We start from the raw sequence: 20,516 nt of genomic DNA on the forward strand, positions 1-20,516 counted from the left end.
CAAAAATTGAAATGATTTACCAAATGAAAGTTGGTTACTCTCTTTCGAAAAAGATATTTTGGTTACCAAGGTCAAGATGGCGGCTCCCATTCAACGAGTAATGAGGCTTGCCTCAAAGACTTTTGCACGATTTCATCCTTCAGAAAGCTCACATCGTGATCGTCTTTCTCAGCTGAGGTCTGCATTTAATGAGATCAGAGCGTCAGATGTCAACTTTGACTCTGAGGCTGTCAGAGAACATGATAGGCAGTCTCCAAACAGAGCGCCTGTCAGTTATATCCATTTGTGGGAAGACGACGCAATTTCCATGGGTATATTTATTCTGAAAAGTGGTGGCCGTTTACCATTGCATGATCACCCGGGAATGTTTGGATTAATTAAGGTAATTCACGGTACCTTGAAAATAATGAGCTTGACTGAAATTGAAGGTGTACGAGTTCCTGATGAAATAGATCAGCGAGTGGAACAGTGGCAGAAACCGTTGCTGAAATCAGTGCGACTTGAGAGTGAGGTGGCATTGACGGCAGACCACGAATGCGGTTATTTAACACCAAGCCGTGGTAACTTTCACCAGATCACAACAGAGACTGAAATGGCAGCATTTGTGGACATTTTGGCACCACCATACGACCATTCCAAGGACAGAGACTGTCATTATTACAGTGAAATCCGAGGATTGACACTGTCTACTGCAAGAGAGGTCAACTGGATTATGCGTGTGCCTCAGCCTTTAGACTTTTGGTGTGATTCACTGGACTATACTGGACCAGACCTTGATGACAGTCACACCTGAATGTGCCGTACCGGGCAAAGCAGTGAAATAACTATTGTGACAATGGTGCATTATATAATGTTATTTACCTATAAACTTTTTTTTTTCAATTATAGCAGTCCTGTACAACAGGTTCTGGCCTTTGATTGAATGAAAATTTGTTGTGGTTTCATAAAGAAACTATGTTATATCATGTGTGACTGACTTGTTATGTAAATATTAGAAATAGCGGGGCTCTAAATACCCACCCATCCAATAGACTGCAGGAGAGTTCCTTGTTTACATGACTTGAAGAGAGGCATGTCACATGATCTGTGCTCTCAGAGTTGATTGGCTGTCCAAGTTTGCAAACAACAAAGGCGATCGAGAGAGGCAGAACATGTGAAATAGCAGACTTCTCTTTTGGACCTTTTACTTCCTATTTATTTTTTATATATATTATTTTGCAAAAGATGGCACTTCATTGTACAGAGTTTGGTTGTAGCAATGGAAGGTATCATTAGTATCAACTAAAGAAATGGTGGACAGGATATGTTTGCTGCTTTTGTCTGTATTGATCACCTTTGGCATTGTTCGCAAGTTTAGTAAAAGTTGTTTACACAAGATCCAAGATGGCCTCAGAACTCTCCAGTGGTCAATTGTCCAGAACAACTACATCTGTCAGACAAGTGGAAATGCTGTCTCCATATATATGTCCATTGGGCAACCAATTTTTGGCTGTATCAGCGAAACTGAAATGGTGACTGAGTTCAGTTCAGTGCATCCCCTTTTCACTTTGACCCCAACACCCAGACTCAAGTTTTTTCTCTTCCTGTAAATGTAATAAATGTATGTTAAGTATGTAATGACTCATTCAGTTAATGAGTCTGCTGATTGCAGAAGGGGTATTGCTTTTAATTTATTAAGTCAATAACTTGAGGGAAAGTAGAAACTGGGGCGGATAAGTTGAATTTTGAGTGATACAGATGATAAGTACTGTTGGTGTAAAATCAGTTCTAATATTTTGTTGTATTTTAATATTCTTTTTAAAAGAAATGTATTATATAAGAGAATGAGTATGAATAACTCGTAAGCAAAACATTGTTTATAATGTTAAAACTATAAATTTTGTTTTAGCATTTGGCAGTGGATGTATCTGCAAGAACACTTTTTTTTCTTGTTTTTGGTTAGTTACTGAGTTCATGAGGTGGTGGTTAGTGAAGTGTTTTCTAAACATGTTCAGTTACAGTACTGAATAGCTGAGTCAGTGGTTTGCTGAGAATAATATCAATTATGATATAATTTTAAAGATTAACACTTTTTCTTGATCTTTTCTTCTTGTGTTACTTCTGTCCCAGTAACAATTGCTAATGACAGAAACCAGAGACTGAGACATATTGAGAGCATGGATACTTTCCTGTACTTGATTTTATATTTAGTCTGTTAATTTTGCTGTTGTGTAACTTACTGTTGATTTAAACTGTGCAAGGTCTTTTGCTGCTATTTTTTCCTGTTTAGCAATTGTCCTTTTACTTTCCATTGTTGTAATGTGAGTCTTTAAATCATCTAATTAATTTTAAATAAATTGTTTTCAATGTTAAAAGTTTGTTACATGTTTTGAGTTTTGTATCATTATCATAGAATTTGACTTTTAATGTTTCATATCGAAAATGAGATTGTAATTTAAATGTAAAGATATTTGTCACATTAGTATGTGGAATGGAATTAACCTCTCCCTGGGAAGAATGCATTACCTCAGGACAGCACCGTCTTTTTGTTCTTTTCCAGAATACAATTTTATTTTTGTTTTTTTCAAGAATAGTATCTGTTTGACTATCAGTGTGATCGTCCTACAGAATTTGTCAGGGTAGAGATGTTAAATCACATCAAGGTTCCAATCTCCTTGTGCATGTAATTGCAAAGAACCTATTGAAGGAAGAAAGTAGTATTACAAATTCTGTGGGAAACCTACATAGATGATAGAACAGATTTAATTTCCTGTGGCAGAAAGAAGAAAGGGTGTTCAAACTGCACTATTACCTACCCCTGGTGAGAGCAGCTCAAATTTCTCATAGTAAAAAAAATTCTGCTAGTGTCATGAAAGTAACACAGTAGATCTAGTACAAATTTATTACAATCCAATACAGCATAACTTTTTTTGCTGCTGTGACTCAGTGTGAGAACCTCCTTTTAGAATTTGAGTAAATGCAATTTATAGATTATACATAGTATACATGCATGCTGCCGCGCATGATACCTTTGCTTTTCATTCAACAAATTTTCATGACTGGAAATAGCTAGAACATGTGAAAAACCCTTTTAAAAGTGGCGATGTCAAGGTCACAACAGAGTGCATGTAACAAATTCCTATGTGCTCATTTTTCTGCCCCATATATTTCTTGAGAACACATTGCATGATGGATTAAGATGGAATCACACATGTCTGAGACTAGATGACCTGCCCTTTCTTGACAAGTATGTTTGTGAAAATAACCAACATATTTATAGCCTCATCCCTGACTGGTAATCAGGACATTGTACAGACACATCACAGTTATGCATCAAATATTCTTTATGATATTGACAGAATTGCCTATTCTGTTTATGTAAGAGTAACAGGCAGAAGTTGATAGTTAAGCATCACAGAGAAATATTCTCTCCCTTGTTTTTGTTGGCTAGGTCAGTTTGCATTTGATAAATGACAGTAGTACTTGATATAGTACTAGTAGTAGTAATAAATCTATTTTTCACCTGTTGTTATAACGAATATTTCATAATCCAGATGTAGTAGTCCATTGAACCTCACGTGAAACAAGTTCAGGTCAATTGCAAATTTTGTCTTATGCTGTTGACTGCTTCAGGTAGACTGCATAGTGTTTGAATGGATCTTTGATTGATTTGATGCGTGATAAAATCATAATTGATCTGTGATATGTATGTTATAAAGCAATACTGAATTTCCAAACATTTAATTTATTACATGACCACATGTAGCAAATTACAGACTGAATAGTGAAGCACTGAGAGTCTGTCAGCCATGTCTCAGATGTGTGTGGTCAGCTTGAATGTTGACATAATTTTCTCAGCTTCAGTAAATGGTACAGGAACCAAACTTGGTAGAATGGTAGACTTTCCATTCATCCACTTCATGATGATGTCATGTGAGGGGTTAAACTCAACGATCAAGTTTATTATTTGGAATAAATTACACAGAAAAAATCTTGATACTAATAATAGAGTTCATGGTCTTATCCATTTTTCATCACATAATGTACTTCTGTAGTGACTGGTCATGATCATGATGATAGCATAATCTTTAAAAGGTTTAATGGCATTCATGGTCAGAAGTCAAAAGTCAAGGTTACAACATGGTTTGTTTGGTCTATGAATAGGCACAAAAGAGCAAAGGGCTGAATCAAGTCTTCTCAAACTTAGTTCAGTGATGATCAAGGTATGTTTAAAAAAAAAGTATGATTATACATTTATAGATTGTCAGTTTCACAGTGATTTCTCTTGGCCAGAAACTAACAGAAGTCAACTCAAGGCATAACACTTTAACAGTGCAATAAAAAAAATTTAAAAAGTTTTGTAAAAATTGTGCTCCACAGTATAATCCTTTTTTTCTATTTGATAAATTGTGTGGCATTGTTGGATTATGTGACTGAGTTTCACACAAGTCTTGAAGGTCTTGGCGCTTGTTGTTGTTCTGTTTTAGGTCAGGTGGTTAGCATCAACCCCAGTTGTTGGCCAGTCAAGAATGTCTTTGTGTAATTTGTATTTTTATGTGCTTCCAAGGAAACTTTCCGTAGGAGGACATTAAAAATAAAGTCTGAAGTTATATGAATTGTTAAATTAGATCTCTGTGGTATGATTTTGCTTTTTCCATGTGCTATTTTCAGAGCTGGTATGGTCTCTGTGGTTGGTTGTCCATTACGCAAGAATAAATTGATGAATAGATTAATTGTGTTTTGGTGGTGGTGGTTTTATGTCCATGTTCACCAGTGTAACTTGAGTGATGAGGAGAAACATCCATGGAGAATGTTGCCCTGATTATTTGAGTTCACAGTAACATTGAAAAACCCAGAAAAGAGGGGTTTAAGTTTAAAGTGGAGGTAAGAACTACTGAAGAAGTGGTTCACAATAATGAAAATTTTATATTAACTTGTGTGAGTTTACTGTAGATCCATTGTACATGTGTCAGTCTTGTTAAAAGTGTTATTCAGCAGACGTGTAGTTGTGTGTGTGTGTGTGTGTGTGTGTGTGTTGAAAACCAATAGGCAACAGTGTTTAATTTTCTTTCCAAAATAATTGTGTTGTCAGAGGGGAGCTGGAATACTGTGTATTGCATTTGCTCATTATCTTAGTCTTGTTAAAGATGTTATAAATTTATGTGTTTTCCTGCTCTTGCCAACAACATTCATACATTATGGAAATAAAATTCCTTTTGTTCCAAGACTATGATTTAGTTTGCAAATGGTTGTACAGTTTGAATTTGCTGTTAAATTTTCCTTTTCTATATTAAACTTTTTATTCTTTTCTCCATTTTGGCATTTGTTAAAATTATTAAGATTTTTTTTAAAAAGAATATGTATGTATATGTATGCAGGTGCATCAAATGATATGTCTCTTGTGTAAGGCAGCAAATTCAAACAGTCAATTTTTGCCAGGATCCAAAACTCAGCCAGTGTGAAATAGATGATTTATTTGATCCAGCTTAAAACCTCTTCAGTCACAGAGCTTAGTTAGAACAGTGGGTATTATGTATGATAAAGGAAAATAAATTGGTTGTAAGAATACTGTAGTCAACACAAAGCACTCAACTGCGTGAAATTTGCAGTATGATTATTGCCTACTTGTACCAGTTTAGACAACACATTGCTCAGCTGCATGTCAATTGTGTTGATTGCCCACTCACATTGCTCTACTGCATGTCGATTGCAATGTGTTTATTGCCCACTCACATTGCTATACTGCATGTCAATTGCAGTGTGTTTATTGCTCACTCACATTGCTCTACTGCATGTCAATTGCAGTATGTTTATTGCCCACTCACATTGCTCAATTGCATATCGATTGCAGTGTGTTTATTGCCCACTCACATTGCTCTACTGCATGTCAATTGCAGTGTGTTCATTGCTCACTCACATTGCTCTACTGCAAGTCAATTGCAGTATGTTTATTGCCCACTCACATTGCTCAATTGCATGTCAATTGCAGTGTGTTTATTGCTCACATTGCTCAACTGCATGTCAGTTGTCATATGTTTATTGCCCACTCACGTTGCTCAACTGCATGTGACTTCAATTGCAGTATATTTATTGCCCACCACATTGCTCAACTGCGTGTCAGTTGTAGCATGTGTATTGCCCACAAGTGCATAATTTAGATCACACATTTCCTGCTGTCTGATTACACTCTGTTGTCAAAGTGGTCAGGGTTGGCAGCTTTATGCTTTAGACATCTCGCCACAATTACATTTGTTTGCAGAAGAAAAAAAAACAGTAGGAGAATAACAGATATATTTCATGGGAAGAAACTGTTTAAAGCAGAACGGTGTTACATCATTTGGACAAATGAAGTTTTAATGATGTATGAGGATGCTCAAAGTAACTTCAGTGGGAACCATTCTTTTGCTGATGACAAGGAGATGTTAAAATTACACTTGCACTTCTTTAGAAATAAATGTGGATTTATTTACATGTGTAATATATAAGAAATGGTGGAAGTAAAGTACAGTATAGAATCTGTTCTTGCGCTCTACCATGTCTTTCATGGATACTGAATGAAACACTGAATATAAATGCAGTATTAAGAATTAAAAGACTCAACAGTTTTTCATTTTCTACTATGACAAACAGACAAACTTCCACTGTGCTGTCACAATCATCCTTTGTCACTCTTCCCCACACCCACCATACACAGAAACATTCTTCATACCTGTGTAAGTAGAGCTGACAACTTCGCTGCAATTCTACAACAAAATCAGAAAAAATCTCAACTTCGATGTTTCCAGACAAGAAAAAATATGGTTTTATTACTGATCACAACATATTCAATTATTTCCAGTGACGTTCACCACAAATCATTTACACTTGAAATTATCCATGTTGTATTTTAACCTCCGCATAATTATTTTTCTTAATAATGAAAGTGAACTGTTAAAAGCATCTGGCTATTATTGTGTTTTTGAAAGGGTCTTCAAATATCTTCTGCCCCCAATCCTCTATTCCAGAATGTTAAGTCAGTTCTTCAGAAATAACAAAGGAAAAATGAAAACACTGATTCATTAGGAATCACAACATGCTGATGTTAGGCCCTCTTGGCCACTTTGATCCATATTTCCTCTTCTGGACGAGTGACAAAACCGTAGACCGGCTTGACGTCTTGTCCAGGAACCAGCATGAACCGGAACTTCTGCAGTGCAGAGACCATCATGATGGAAGCCATCACATATGCCCAGCGATAGCCAGGACACTGTCGGCCTCCCCCAAATCCAAATGGAGGAAAGGCCAGTGTTGGTCTGCCTTTGCTTCTCTCTTCCGAAAAACGATCGGGATCAAATCTGTTGACAAGCATTCAATGCTTAAAATGACAAAAGAAATAGTAACAATCATTCTTATTTAGTTATTATAACAATAATTCTTTAATTAATTATAGAGACTGATTGTAATAACTGATATTAATAACTATCGATCATTACAAACTGTACTAGCGACCACATATTTTGTGTGATGTGTTTAATGCGTTCTTGTACATTAGTGTCAGCCTCATCATTGACTAGAACTGCTGTTAATTGCACCGTGAAAAGACGGCTGTATTATTAGTCTTACTTGCCAGAACTGAACCTCAGCAAGTCCCCTACAGTAGCATCTCTATGTAGCAACAACGCATCATCTTGGTAACTTTAGGCCTTAGGCTATTCTGCAGGGAACTTAGAAGTCTCCAGACGAGTGGTAAAAGTCGCCCACTGGAGTGTGGGTTTGCCCTGAAGCCCACAAACTAAAACCACCGTCTACTGGAACATAGCTCTGCTGTCTTGTGGAAAACTCCGGAGAGGAGCAGATGAACAGAGTGAATCTCAACAGAAGAACTGGAATGGATCATGGCGGCCATGAAGTCTGCTGATGAACTTCATCTTTCTGGCTTATCTTATTGCTACAGTTCTGTCATGGTCAGAATGGTATGGTATGCCCCAAATCTCTTCTGGTTACATCTGGATGGAGAGGGGGTTCTTGATGCTCGAGCAATCTACAGTCTCCTTACTTCTTCCGTCAGGTTTCAGTGACGCCATCCTCTTTCAGTTTAAAAAAATTTTCTTCTTTATTAATGATTTTTACCTCTTGATATTCTGAGATGATGGCAATGTCAACAGTTGTCAGGTGGCACAAGGAAGTGCAAGTCGTGGATTTGATGTGGTGAAAGCAGGAAAGTCGATCTCTTCTCACCAAACGCAAGGAAAATGCTCAGCAGCCAAAGTAACGAGCAGCCCTCCTTAGGAACAGCACTGCTTACCCATGAGAGTGGAGGATCTCAAAAGATGACCAAGATGCAGTCCTGACAGCATACTCTTAATAACTCATAATCAGCAATCACAGTCAAAAATCAGAAGAGCAAGCAAAAAATGACATATTGTGTCTTGGAGCCTGGAACGTCTGGACACTCGTGGCCAGTACGAATTGCAACATGTCTGAGTGGTGGACAGTCCTTGAGGGACACAAGTTCCAGAGGTATGACACTGGTATTGCTGCTCTCAGAGAAACATGTCTGTCTGCTGATAACAGGTGATATCTCTGAAGCGGAAGCCAGGGACAAAGCCAGGGAACCCAGTGTTGGCTCTGCCTTGTGTATCAACATTACCAAGGACCTGGAAGCCATGCCAAGAGGTGTCAACGACTACCTGATGATGATGAGACTACCTATGGATCAAAAATGTCATCTGACTCCTCAGAGTGTCTTTGCCACTGTCATGTCCTTTGAATGTCACCAGAGTGTGTTTGTCAATTCCATGTGCTACTGATACATTATCAAGGAATACGTTATTATCCCTAAAAGAGAAATTTATTACACATCTGCAGATCAGAAGGCGACAGATACGTAAAAGAGCACAGACACTGAATCCACTGAACGGTACAAAGTCTGATCGTACTCCTACATTTCAACGAGGGCACTGATTCATAACAATGATTAACACTGTATAAACTATGCCTCTGAACAGATGGAGTTGTTCCATCAGAACCTCAGCAACTTTTTACCAGTTCCCAAAAAAGACATGCATGTATTACTAGGTGACTTTAGCACTCAGGTGGGTTGTGATTTCCAGTCTTGGTGAGATGTCAATGGGTAAGAAGGAACAGGAACAGAAAATATATAACCCTCTTCCGCTTCTCTGGCTTTGTGACGAACATGGCATGACCATCAACAATAATATTCCAACTGCCAGACATTTATGCAGAACACCTGACCGCACACCCACTTCAAGTACTCACACATGGGTGGGAAGTATTGTCCAACATTAACAACACACCTACATGTGTGCACATTCAGATGGTTTTGACATTGTGTCCACACAAAAAGATCAACCACCTCCTCTACATATGTCGCATTTCTACAATCTACTGTTTTTGGAAAGTCTGTTCATTACAAATAAATAACAAAAGCAGTAGGCAATAACCACTCACGCTGTGGGGTTTTGCCAGATGTGCTCATCCATCAAGGCCACACCAAGTGCATGGATCACTGGGGTCTGGAACATCATAGATATCACACACACACACACACACACACACACACACACACACACACACACACACACACGAATGGTGAACAAGGAATTCAATTTCTTTTACCTTGCTGTATGGAGGTTGATGAACACAGCAAACCAGCATGTAGAAAAATGTAAAGAAAGGGAAAACTGAACGGAATCCACAAACAATGTTCAACAGTTTGATAAACTCCCATGACAGTCGTAACAGTATCAGTTTCAACAAAGAAAAGGGGAATTTGAGTGACAGTGAGTATCAAGAAACGATTTGTCAGACATAATTCACACAGATTGGGGAAATGATCTCAACTATACTTTGCTTTCAAAATAAGATAATGGTTGTAATGTATACAAGGTTCTGAAAGGTCTCTTCTCTTCAGAACTGAAGACCTCATTCAGCACCAGAGGATCAGAATCTGCCGGAAGACATTTCTACCCGTCCTTATGAATAGTCTGAATGCAAAGACCAGATATATCTGTTCACCAACAATTTCTCACAGTCCCACGCTTTCTCTCGAACTGCGAGAAAGTGTAGGAGTGCAAGAAGGCGTGGGTTAATAATCCCTCACGAGAAAATAAAATCCACTGAAAATGAACACTGAAGAGCTTAAATCTGTCACATCGTCTTCATCAACAGACAAGACCCAAGCAGCACCATAGCATCACGGAGTACTGTGACCTCACTGCTCCATGTCTTCATCAGTCAACACAAAGCAAAACTCACCCCAGCAAAGATGTTGTGACCTCCCAGCTGCATGTCTTCATCAGAATAGCGGGCCGCCCAGGGTGCCACCACAGAACATCGCAACGTCTCGTCCAACACCTGACGCAGGTACCTGGGAGGAGAGTGTCGTGTTTCTCTTGAGTGATCAAATAAATCAACTATGAAATAATTGAGTACAACTATGCATCTGAGAGTGCATATGTGTATGCGGTGAACATACCTTAAAGAGAGGACAAGGACATTCTTCAGGTCTTCTTGCAATAACATGACACATTTTTCATGAAGGAACTTCTATTTAAAAAGAAGAAAACCAGATGATGCAAGGATGCGGAGTTTGGAACGTCCTACCTGCACGTGGTCTTTATATTTATATTGTCTCGTCATTTGACCATGGCCTGTCTGAATGAAAGTACAGACACATAATTCAAAGGTGTCAACTATTATAACAACATCCTACTTCCAAAAGACCGTGCAACAGCAGTTTGTAATGATCAGTACTGAACAACTGCACTGCAAGGAGTAAATCTGCTACAATCCAGTTTGGTTTTAGTTTCTTTATCTCACTGACAACAGCTAACATCCACACCGTACATGCTCTCCCTTAAGGATTATCACTCTACATCTTTTTCCTTCGAAATTAAACGAAGCACAGTTTATTAGGCCATGCACAATTAGAGAAAAAAAATCACACAAGAAAACGTTTCCTGGTATTTCTAAACTTTAAGCAATGCAGTGACACTGTTTGAGACAGACACAAGATAACACTGAAGAAACACGCTCAATATACATGTAGAAGAAACACACTGCATAGAATCTAAATGCCAATCTTTAAAAAAAGAAGAAGAAATAAACGAAAATACTGAGGTATTGTAGAGTGTATATAAAGAAGCAATGAACACATTAATGCATAACTCATGTTTTTGCAATTATAAACAATCCAATTCATTTTTGCAAGGCATTCGTAAGCTTGGTGACACTTGCTGATGACGTGATCAAAAGGGACACTCACTTGAAATTTCCAAAGGACTGGGGTGTGAGAGGCTCCGTCGTGCCCAGAACGTCCACAATTTCCTGGTACAGCCTCTCCTGGCATTCCTCATGCAGACACAGGTAGTAGATACACCACATCAGGACTGCAAGTCACAACAGCAACATTAAGGAACACTGTCGCTCAACAAGGTAGGGTTCCAATGCATAAATAACACTTCAGATATGCGATATAACAATCAGAAACTAAAGCAGCACAGTAAAAAAGAAATTTAAAAAAAATATATAAAAAAAGCAACAAACTGGAATGCTTCATTTAGTGGTTTGTACACTAATGAAGAAGACTCCACGTGGTGCACACAATACTTACAATCATAACTGCACACAAGTGACGCAAGGCCACACATAACACCATTCAGTTCAGATATTAATTTACGAGTATCTATTGTGACACTTTCGCCAGCACGAATTTGTGACCTCCCAGAAATAGGTCAATTACAAATCCATGGCAGTAGAAATGTTATCAGAAAACAAGACAACCATTGATACTTCCACTCACAATTGCCTGACGTGTGAAAACCTCCAATTAGGTAATTGATGGCATCTGCAAATTGTTGCTCCTCGTCATCAGGGTGATGAGCAATGATGGCGTCAATCAGCAGGAAGTCACGACTCTCAGCCCCATGTCTCTCCCTCTCCTTCACGGCACGTGCTATAGTGTCCTTCATGGTGGCCATGGCTGCACACAGGGCATGACAGTGGGTTGTTCACTGTGAGGATTAATAATTTTTTCTATGGAGACATAGTTAAATAGTTCATGTAGTTTTGCTGTGATGGGCAAATATGGACATATTTGAAAAATTTAACACTTTCACACAGAGACAAAGATATACAAATTATATATCACTAGAAAGTTTACTATCTCTGCTTTTAACATTTTAAAACAGTTTTCTTATTAAATACTGCTAAATATATTTTTTAATATTTTAAATTATGTCACTGAATACTGAAAAAAAAAAAAAAATGAAAAGTAGGTATACTTACTCACCAGGCATGTCATATCCATCAGCTAATACACAAAGAAGCATAAGATGATTTTCTCACACAGTAAGGTTGTCCGATTTTCATGAATCAGTTTGAAGTCAAATGGTGCACAACAAACTGTTAAAAAAAAAAATAATAAAATAAACACTGGAAAAACAGAAAACGCAAAACCATTCAAATCCATCACTTGAAAAAAAGAAGAAGAAAAAAACCTATTCACACATTTCTGTTGCAGCTAGATTATTATTTGCTTTTGTCCTTGTCTGTGTGCAACACCTCAAAGCATGGTATAGCACAGAGGGGCACTTTACACTGTTTGCACATGATTGTGGTGGCTCAGTTTTTTGCGTTTTTCACCTCTTGACGTGACGCTCCTTGTGTTTTGTGTTTGGTGTAACACACCTTGCACCCTCTCTCTGTTTTCCTAGTCTGCACCCACAGTGTAGGCATGCATACACACACATACCTCATCCTCTACCCCCCATCCACCCCGCACCTCCCCCTCACACACACATACGCATGTGCACAGAACTCTCCTGACACTTGTGTACACTTACACCCTCGCGCATGCACAAACGCACTCAAACACACAGACCCACACATACACACAAACACACACATACACACACGCACAGAGGCTGCCACTGTGTGGGGTTGGGGGTGGGGGATATGGGCGTATGTGTGTGTGCTTGTACAAGTAAGTGTGCCTGTGTGTGTGTGTGTGTGTGTGTGTGTGTGTGTGTGTGTGTGTGTGTCGTGGAAGCTACGATATGTAGCCTAGAAATGAGTGTGTGGAGGAGGGGGGTAGAGGAGGTGCAGGGTAATGTGTGTGTGTGAGGTGTGTGTGTGTGTGTGTGTGTGTGTGTGTTGGAGCTCATGTACGTTCATGTGTATTTGACTGTGCTTTCATATCTGTGAAACTGCATGTTTGGCGCATATCTGTTATGCATATGTGGGTGTATGTGTGAATGTGTGTCTCCATGTTTTACATTTATTTGCCTATTTATCATCATTGTTGTCTTATTTATTTATTTATTTATTTATTATTACTACTACTACTACTACTACTTTATATTTAATTACTATTTATTTATTTATTTATGTACACTTATAGTTGACTTCATCAAGTTTTTGCACCTTATACATATTATTAGTAGTGGTAGTAGTTTTAAAAAAAATGTATTTATCTATTATTTATTCACCCTTTTTTTTCCCAAGGCCTGACTAAGCGCGTTGGGTTACGCTGCTGGTCAGGCATCTGCTTGGCAGATGTGGTGTAGCGTATATGGATTTGTCCGAACGCAGTGACGCCTCCTTGAGCTACTGAAACTGAAACTGAAACTAGTCTGCTGCTCCTTGGTGGGTAGAACGTTAGAAGCCTCCTGAGGTTGAAGAGTGAGCCATCTGCGCGGTACCTGATGCCAATGCCTACGTCAGCGTCTCTGAAGGCATCTGTCAGCATGGCTGAAAACATGAGACTGAACAGGGTGGGGGCAAGAACTCACCCTTGCTCGACGTTCTGTTCCTGACACTTCTCCTGGAGCTGCCTCGCAGCAAACACCATGTCGATAGTCCCGTGTTCTTTCCAGAAGCCACACTGGCTCTCTGGTAGGAGACCTTGCTAAAGGTGCACTATGAGACGGTTGAGTAGCACTCTGGCCAGAGTCTTGCCTGCGACGGACAGCAGGGATATTCCATGATGGTTGTCACAGGCCTGACAATTTCCTTTGCGCTTGTACAGGTGTATGATGGAAGCGTCTTTGAAGTCCTGTGGAACTGCCTCATGCTGCCAGATGAGCTGGAACAGCTGATGAAGCTTCTCAGTCAGCTCCATACCACCACCTTTGTAGACCTCAGCTGGAATGGAGTCTGAGTCAGTGGCTTTGCCATTGGATAGCAGACGGATAGCTTTCTGGGTCTCCTCCAAAGTTGGAATGGCATCCAATGACTCACTGACTGGCACCCGGGGGAGTCGGTCGATGGCTTCATCACTGATGGTGGAAGGGCAGTTCAGTACGCTGTCAAAGTGTTCAGCCCATCTCTCAAGGATCCCGTCCTTGTCAGTGATTAGGGCAGAAGCATCAGCACTGAGGAGTGGAGCAGATCCGGAGGTGGTGGGACCGTAGACTTCTTTCAGGCCATTATAGAAGTTCTTCAAGTCGTTCCTGTCTGCAAAGCCCTGGATCTCATCAGCTTTGTTGCTCAACCAGGAATCCTGCATCTGCCGCAGCTTCTGCTGGATGGTGCAGCGTGCGCTCTTCAGTATTTCTTTCTTTGACTGTGACTTGGGATCTTCAATGTGGGCTCTGTAGGCTTGGCGTTTGTCTTCCAGCAGCTGCTTGATCTCAGTGCAGTTCTCATTAAAACCAGTCTGTGCTTCCTGACAGAAGGCCATAGGCACTCCATGGCAGTGTTGTACACCGTCTCATGCAGTGCGCCCCATGCTGCCTCCACATTCTGGTTGTCCAGCACGGTGGACTCAAGGCGTTCCTCCAGGGTGTCAGCAAAGCTCTGCTTGATGTTGCCTAGCTCCAGCTTGTTGACATTCAGTCGTTTGGGTGCTTTCATGCCCTGAGGCCGTCTCTTGGGCTGGATGCGGAGGCTGAGTCTGGAGACGATAAGGCAGTGGTCTGTCCAGCACTCAGCGCCGCACATGGCCCTCGTGATTCGTACGTCCTGCCTGTCCCTCTTCCTGACAATGACAAAGTCGAGATGCCAATGCCCAGAGCGAGGATGCATCAATGACGTCCTGTTACAGGTAGGGAGGCAGAAGACGGTGTTTGTGATAAGAAGGTCGTGCTCGGCACATGTCTGGAGAAGTAGTTGACCATTGCTGTTACAGTTACCAACCCCATCTTCCTAATCACGCCTTCCCAGGAGGTGCTGTCACAGCCAACTCTCGCGTTAAAGTCACCAAGAATGATAAGCTTGTCTGCGTTGGGAATAGTGGTGACGACAGCGTTCAGGACCTCGTAGAACTTGTCCTTGATCTCATCTGGGTTGGTCATGGTGGGCGCGTAGGCGCTGACAATGGTGGTAAACTCCTTCCCGTTGCATAAAGGGAGTTTCATCGTCATCAGGTGATCGTTCACTCCTTTCAGGGGGCCAGCCAGCTTGCCAACAAGGGTTGTCTTCACTGCAAAGCCAACTCCAGCCTCACGTCTCTCCTCAGGTCCGCGACCACTCCAAAAGAAGGTGTAGCCTGCGCCTCGCTCACAGAGTTCGCCTTCTTCTGCCAGTCTGGTCTCACTTAAGGCAGCGATGTCGATGTTGTACCTGGCTAGTTCACTCGCAATGAGTGCTGTGTGTCTCTGTGGTCTGTCCGAGTCGCCTCTGTCCAGAAGCGTACGCACATTCCATGTGGCAATGGTCAATGGGGTGCTCCTTGTTTTCTTCTTTCTTTCCTTTGTGTGTCGACCACTTGAGTAGGGTCCCCGTCAGCTGCGGTATGCTGACTAGGGTGGTGTGGAGCAGGCAATGTTTAGAGCACCTTTTCTAGCCCCTTCCTCATGCCATGGAGGTGAGCAGTGCTGTCCTGAAGAGGGCTGCTCAGTCGCTCAGGGGGCTGCTCCAGTCGGTGAAAAACGACCCTATGGCCTGAGCCGCCTGTGTGCAGGTCCGCGGCTACAACTGCCAGTGTACCCACACCTGTCGCTTCGTCGCTCGCCTGTCGCCACAGGGCTTGGGGAAAATGATGGTATGGGATGAAGGATGACTGATGACTTGCGCGATGACTTTGTTTATAGTGAGGAGGAGTTGCGCACCGTCGACCTCACTCTCTTGTCCGAGACCGTCTGTATCCAGTGGCAAGACGAGGTCAAGACGACTGGAGATGGAAATGGATGCAGTGGATGACCAGGATGTCCTATGTGCCTCATCCTGCCCTCAGCACTCCACAGTGCTCTGCTGCAACCACCTTCCTCTCCGTTGAACCATGAAGGTTTCTTCCGCAGACTCCGCCGTCAACGACTTCCTGTTTGCTGATGACTGCGCTCTCAGCACTGCCTCCGAAGGTGACATGCAACACAGCTTCAACAAGTTCTCTGCTGCCTGTGACAACTTTGGCCTCACAATCACCACAAAGAAGACTGAGGCGATGCACCAGCCAGCTCCAGGAAAGCCTTACGTTGAACCAAACATCATCAACGGGCAACGACTGAACGCGGTGGACAAGTTCACATACCTGGGCAGTACACTCTCTCGCACAGTTGTTATCGACGACGAGGTGAATGCCAGACTCGCCAAAGCCAGCGCTGCCTTCGGCAGACTCCATAAGAACGTTTGGAACAGGAGAGGCATCAACCTGGAGACGAAGCTCAAAGTATACAAGGCCATAGTTCTCACTACACTGCTCTATGGATGTGAATCATGGACGGTCTACAAACGCCGCGCCAAAAAGCTGAACCACTCCCCAAGGAACTGCTGTACGGCGAACTCCAACATGGCAAGCGCTCCCATGGAGGCCAAAAGAAGCGCTTCAAAGACACTCTGAAAGCTTCTCTAAAGGCCTTCAACATCAGCCACGACACTTGGGGGCTGAATGCAATGGACAGACCAATGTGGCGTTCAGCTGTCCACAAAGGCGCCAAATCCTGTGAGGCCAACAGAATCGCTGCAGCAGAGCAACGCAGACAGGCCAGGAAAAGCAGGGCCAGCATGTCCCCGACAGCCACCACCATCCCCTGTCCACACTGCGTCAGAACCTTCCGGGCGCGGATTGGCCTGACCAGTCATCTGCGCACCCACAGAGCCCAACCCACCCACCCCCAAGATGACTAGATGGTCCTCGTCGATCCCGATGGACGAACCACACAGAATGTTAGCAGGCTAGTGACTACCTGGCCTCAGTCTCCCCATGTCTGCTCCTGTGTCTGGCAGATCTCCTCCTCATGCGTGTAAAGTGTTTTGAATTTCTGTAACAGACAATGCTGTCATAAGAAAAAAAGAAGAAAAAAAGAAGTAAAGCTCTTGCATGCATTGCAAAAAAGGGCAAAAAACAAATGCAAAATAAACATAAATAATATTACACAGCATATACACATGCATAATAATTCAGGTGTGACAGTTTAAATAACACACATGCACTGACATGCCCTCGCATAATACACTGACACACCCACTGCACAGACACACACCCACACAATTTAATAAGTGCACACACAGAAAATGATAATTCTACATTAATCTATACAAATTATTCACTGAAAATTGTAAAAATCAACATTATTTGCACAAGAAATAAATTAGCAATATTATCAAATTGTAAACACACTCACCTCAACAGGAGTGGGCGTGTCTGGAATGTCAGTGAGAGACCTGGGGTCCCAGTGAAAGGTACAGCCAGTGGGAAGTTTGTCAGGTCTTTTATCCACTCATACAAGTACTCTTGTTCCTCACTGTCAATATCTACAGTCATCAAGTCATCCTTCTACGATATAATTCAGCATCAAGGAGGACCGCTGGAGACACCTGCAGTGTCTGCATGGAAAACTGACTAGTAGGCCTTCTCAACATACGTAAGTGAAGAGAATGACAGTTATTGCGATTCTACCAATATTTTTATGCGTGATAAATCGAGTGCAGTATTGGAAGTCTTAACGATGTTTAAATCATGTTATTTTGGTATATCTCCAGCAACTATGAATATTATTAAAGTCTGCGGTAAAGAAGACGCTGCGATCACCTTTAGCACATGTTGTCGTTTGCTCTAGATCTGCGTAGATCCGAATTCGACACGGTCTATTCAATTTCTCTTTTATATTCATTCTAGTTAATTCAGTATCCACTTTAAACTATTTCTGTGCAGCAAACACGTCGACGATGTAGTTAGTTTCACTTTGTTTGCACAAGTGAGTCGAAAAGGAGTCGTATGAGGTGAAAAGGATTTAGGCCTATGTCTGAGAAGTAACCAAATTCATGGTGCAGTTGCACAAGGGAGTTTACTGCTTGGGTTTTCCTTTTCCCTCAACTGACAACTGTGCGATGAAAATATTTCGATTTTTTGTGGTCATATGGGACATAACCTAATAAGTGATGAGAGACGCACAAATCTTTCTCCAAATAAACATTTAGCGGCTCCCTTTGCCTCCTTTCAATTATATGCTATCGTCAATCATCGATTGAATTCCGGATTTTGAAATGGAGATGCTGAAGGAAACAACATGGCAGCCTCTGAAGCCGCGCACGCGCTCATTATTATAACAAATGTACGGTATCGATTGTAGTATTTTCCGAAAAAGACCACTTGGGCGAATGTACATAGTGAATGACCTTCACACTGAGTGTAAGTCACAAAAGCCTTTCTATGTATTGAGTCATAATTTTAGAATGTGACGTTTTAGAGAGCAGTTTGATAAATCAATTAATTCCCATCGTAAAAAAAGAGAATAATAAAATTAATTTCCCTTGACTAAGCTGCCCCAAAGAGATGCATTCACCAATGTAACTTCCACACAAAGCAAACAACTTTCCTATTTGAATGTCAAACAATACAAATGACTACTACTAATCAGTGACAGTATGTGAAGTCAAACTGCCAGATTTGTAAATAAAAATTATAAATGTAACAGTGATTTCTAGGTGCAAATATTCTGGCTTCTGTTTTTTTCTTCTTTTTTGTGCTCATACCCGAGGTGCATTGTGATCATAATCAGAATGAGTGGAAGGAACTGAATTTTTCCTAATATTGTACCAACTTTGGTGTGATCTGACGAAGTTATACCAGAGAAAATGATAATGTTAAATTTACCATGGACACACAGACATGTACATACATACAGACAGGCAAACACACATACAGGCAACCGAGCACTGTGTCACTACATAGACTCGGATTGTTTACACGAGTAAGTAAAAAAAGTACAAGTTGAGTATGAATATGAAAACTGTATACCATTTGTCACTTTACGCAATACAAAAGGGGAATGTTATAGTTGTAGGTAATGTACAATGCCTTCTTTTGTTGAAAATTTGTGAGCCAACAATGCGACATATCATTTTCATTGCTGTGTGTTGTATCTAGATCTCAGAGCGCAATATTTTGCTTTAATCAAATCAAGACAGGCAGAAGAACCTGAGATCCATCCATGAAATATGTTTTGGTCAAACACGAGTGCGGCCTCCATTTCTTAATTGTTCCGACGTTAGTGCAAAAAAGGTTTTGAAGGAAGGCTTGCCTATCAGCACAATAAAATTAGATGACATAATGCTAGATCAGACTACAAATGAAACTATTACATTCATGTAATTTGACCAGTAAACTTACCGAAAGTTTAAAGTACAGTTGTTTCGTGTAATTATTGACAGGAAACGTGTGACTTTGTTCCAGATGTTGATTGCGTATTGTTGTTTTCATCATAATTTGTATGGATTGTTGAGACTGCGTCTTTTTGTTTACTTTTTTTTTCGAAAAGCCGTCTGCTCTAAATTATTTCCGAACAATTAAGTTGAGAAGAATGAGCGTATGTGTTATTCATATGCTTCTACTCTTTCTTTGTCTTTTAAAACTCTAATGAACAGATTCATCACGTAAATATGTGGATTCATTTACCTTTCTGGAAATCCTGTGCCAATGGGCTGTCGTCTGTGGTCAGATCGAGATGTACACGAGACGACTTGTACACGACATCCCACAACTGAAAAACAAGAAGGGCACTGATCAATACGAAGACTACGAAATACTGATTAATTTATATATATATATATATATATATATATATATATATATATATATATCTTCTGAACTGTGTTGTGTTAAGAAAAATAAAGCCCGTCTGAATTGTATTGTGAAAGTGATATTTTGAGTGTTCTCCCCAAGGATAGACAGTGTGTGCAGTGGCAGACCATTTCGTTTTCCTTATTCCTGTCTACATGTATTTCTGACAGCAGTCAAACTGGATTTTTTTTTTGCGTAGGGATAATTCTACGACCATCAGTTCCCTTTCAGTGCGCTAAATGACTGCTGCATTCACAACCTCGGCTGACTGTGTCAACCAGAACATTAGCACACTGACCGCTGCTCAACAGTCTAAGGGTGAAAACGCCTGGCTTCTGCATGCCCTGAAACTAGAACCTGGAACCTGTTTTTTTTTATATCGCTTTACCGCCAGGGTCACTCTGTCTTCCAAGCAATGTGTTAGATAGGGGGAGGAGTTGGGGTGTTCAGTGAGGACTAAACCCCCTTCATTTTTTGATAGTATGATAAAACCAGTAAAATGCAAGTAATTTCCAACTACAGTGGAGGGGGACAG

At 40.9% G+C, this 20,516-nt stretch overlaps 2 protein-coding genes across 2 annotated transcripts in view; one reads left to right on the forward strand and one right to left on the reverse strand.

Annotated features, from left to right (window-relative positions):
• The first annotated feature begins 72 nt into the window (after nt 1-72).
• Nucleotides 73-6,498, forward strand: LOC143293621 (2-aminoethanethiol dioxygenase-like). The gene has a single exon (XM_076604708.1). The coding sequence runs from the start codon at nt 77-79 to the stop codon at nt 791-793; it is 717 nt and encodes a 238-aa protein (XP_076460823.1). The 5' UTR covers nt 73-76; the 3' UTR covers nt 794-6,498.
• Nucleotides 6,499-6,750: 252 nt separating this feature from the next.
• LOC143294144 (cytochrome P450 20A1-like) overlaps nt 6,751-20,516 on the reverse strand; it is a 26,651-nt gene continuing 12,885 nt past the window's right edge. Inside the window, exons 6-11 of the mRNA XM_076605575.1 lie at nt 19,817-19,901; nt 11,783-11,962; nt 11,246-11,369; nt 10,237-10,348; nt 9,430-9,494; nt 6,751-7,313 (exon numbers count right to left, since the gene is read on the reverse strand). Of these exons, the coding sequence (XP_076461690.1) occupies nt 7,061-7,313; nt 9,430-9,494; nt 10,237-10,348; nt 11,246-11,369; nt 11,783-11,962; nt 19,817-19,901 (819 nt within the window). The 3' untranslated portion in view covers nt 6,751-7,060. The remainder of the gene's footprint in view (nt 7,314-9,429; nt 9,495-10,236; nt 10,349-11,245; nt 11,370-11,782; nt 11,963-19,816; nt 19,902-20,516) is intronic.

This window comes from Babylonia areolata, chromosome 19 (genome assembly GCF_041734735.1).
Source record: "Babylonia areolata isolate BAREFJ2019XMU chromosome 19, ASM4173473v1, whole genome shotgun sequence".
NCBI classification, from domain to species: domain Eukaryota; kingdom Metazoa; phylum Mollusca; class Gastropoda; order Neogastropoda; family Buccinidae; genus Babylonia; species Babylonia areolata.

What these genes read in the sequence shown, in the direction of transcription:
- LOC143293621 (XM_076604708.1), top strand. Translation starts at nt 77, where the DNA reads ATGGCGGCTCCCATTCAACGAGTAATGAGGCTTGCCTCAAAGACTTTT.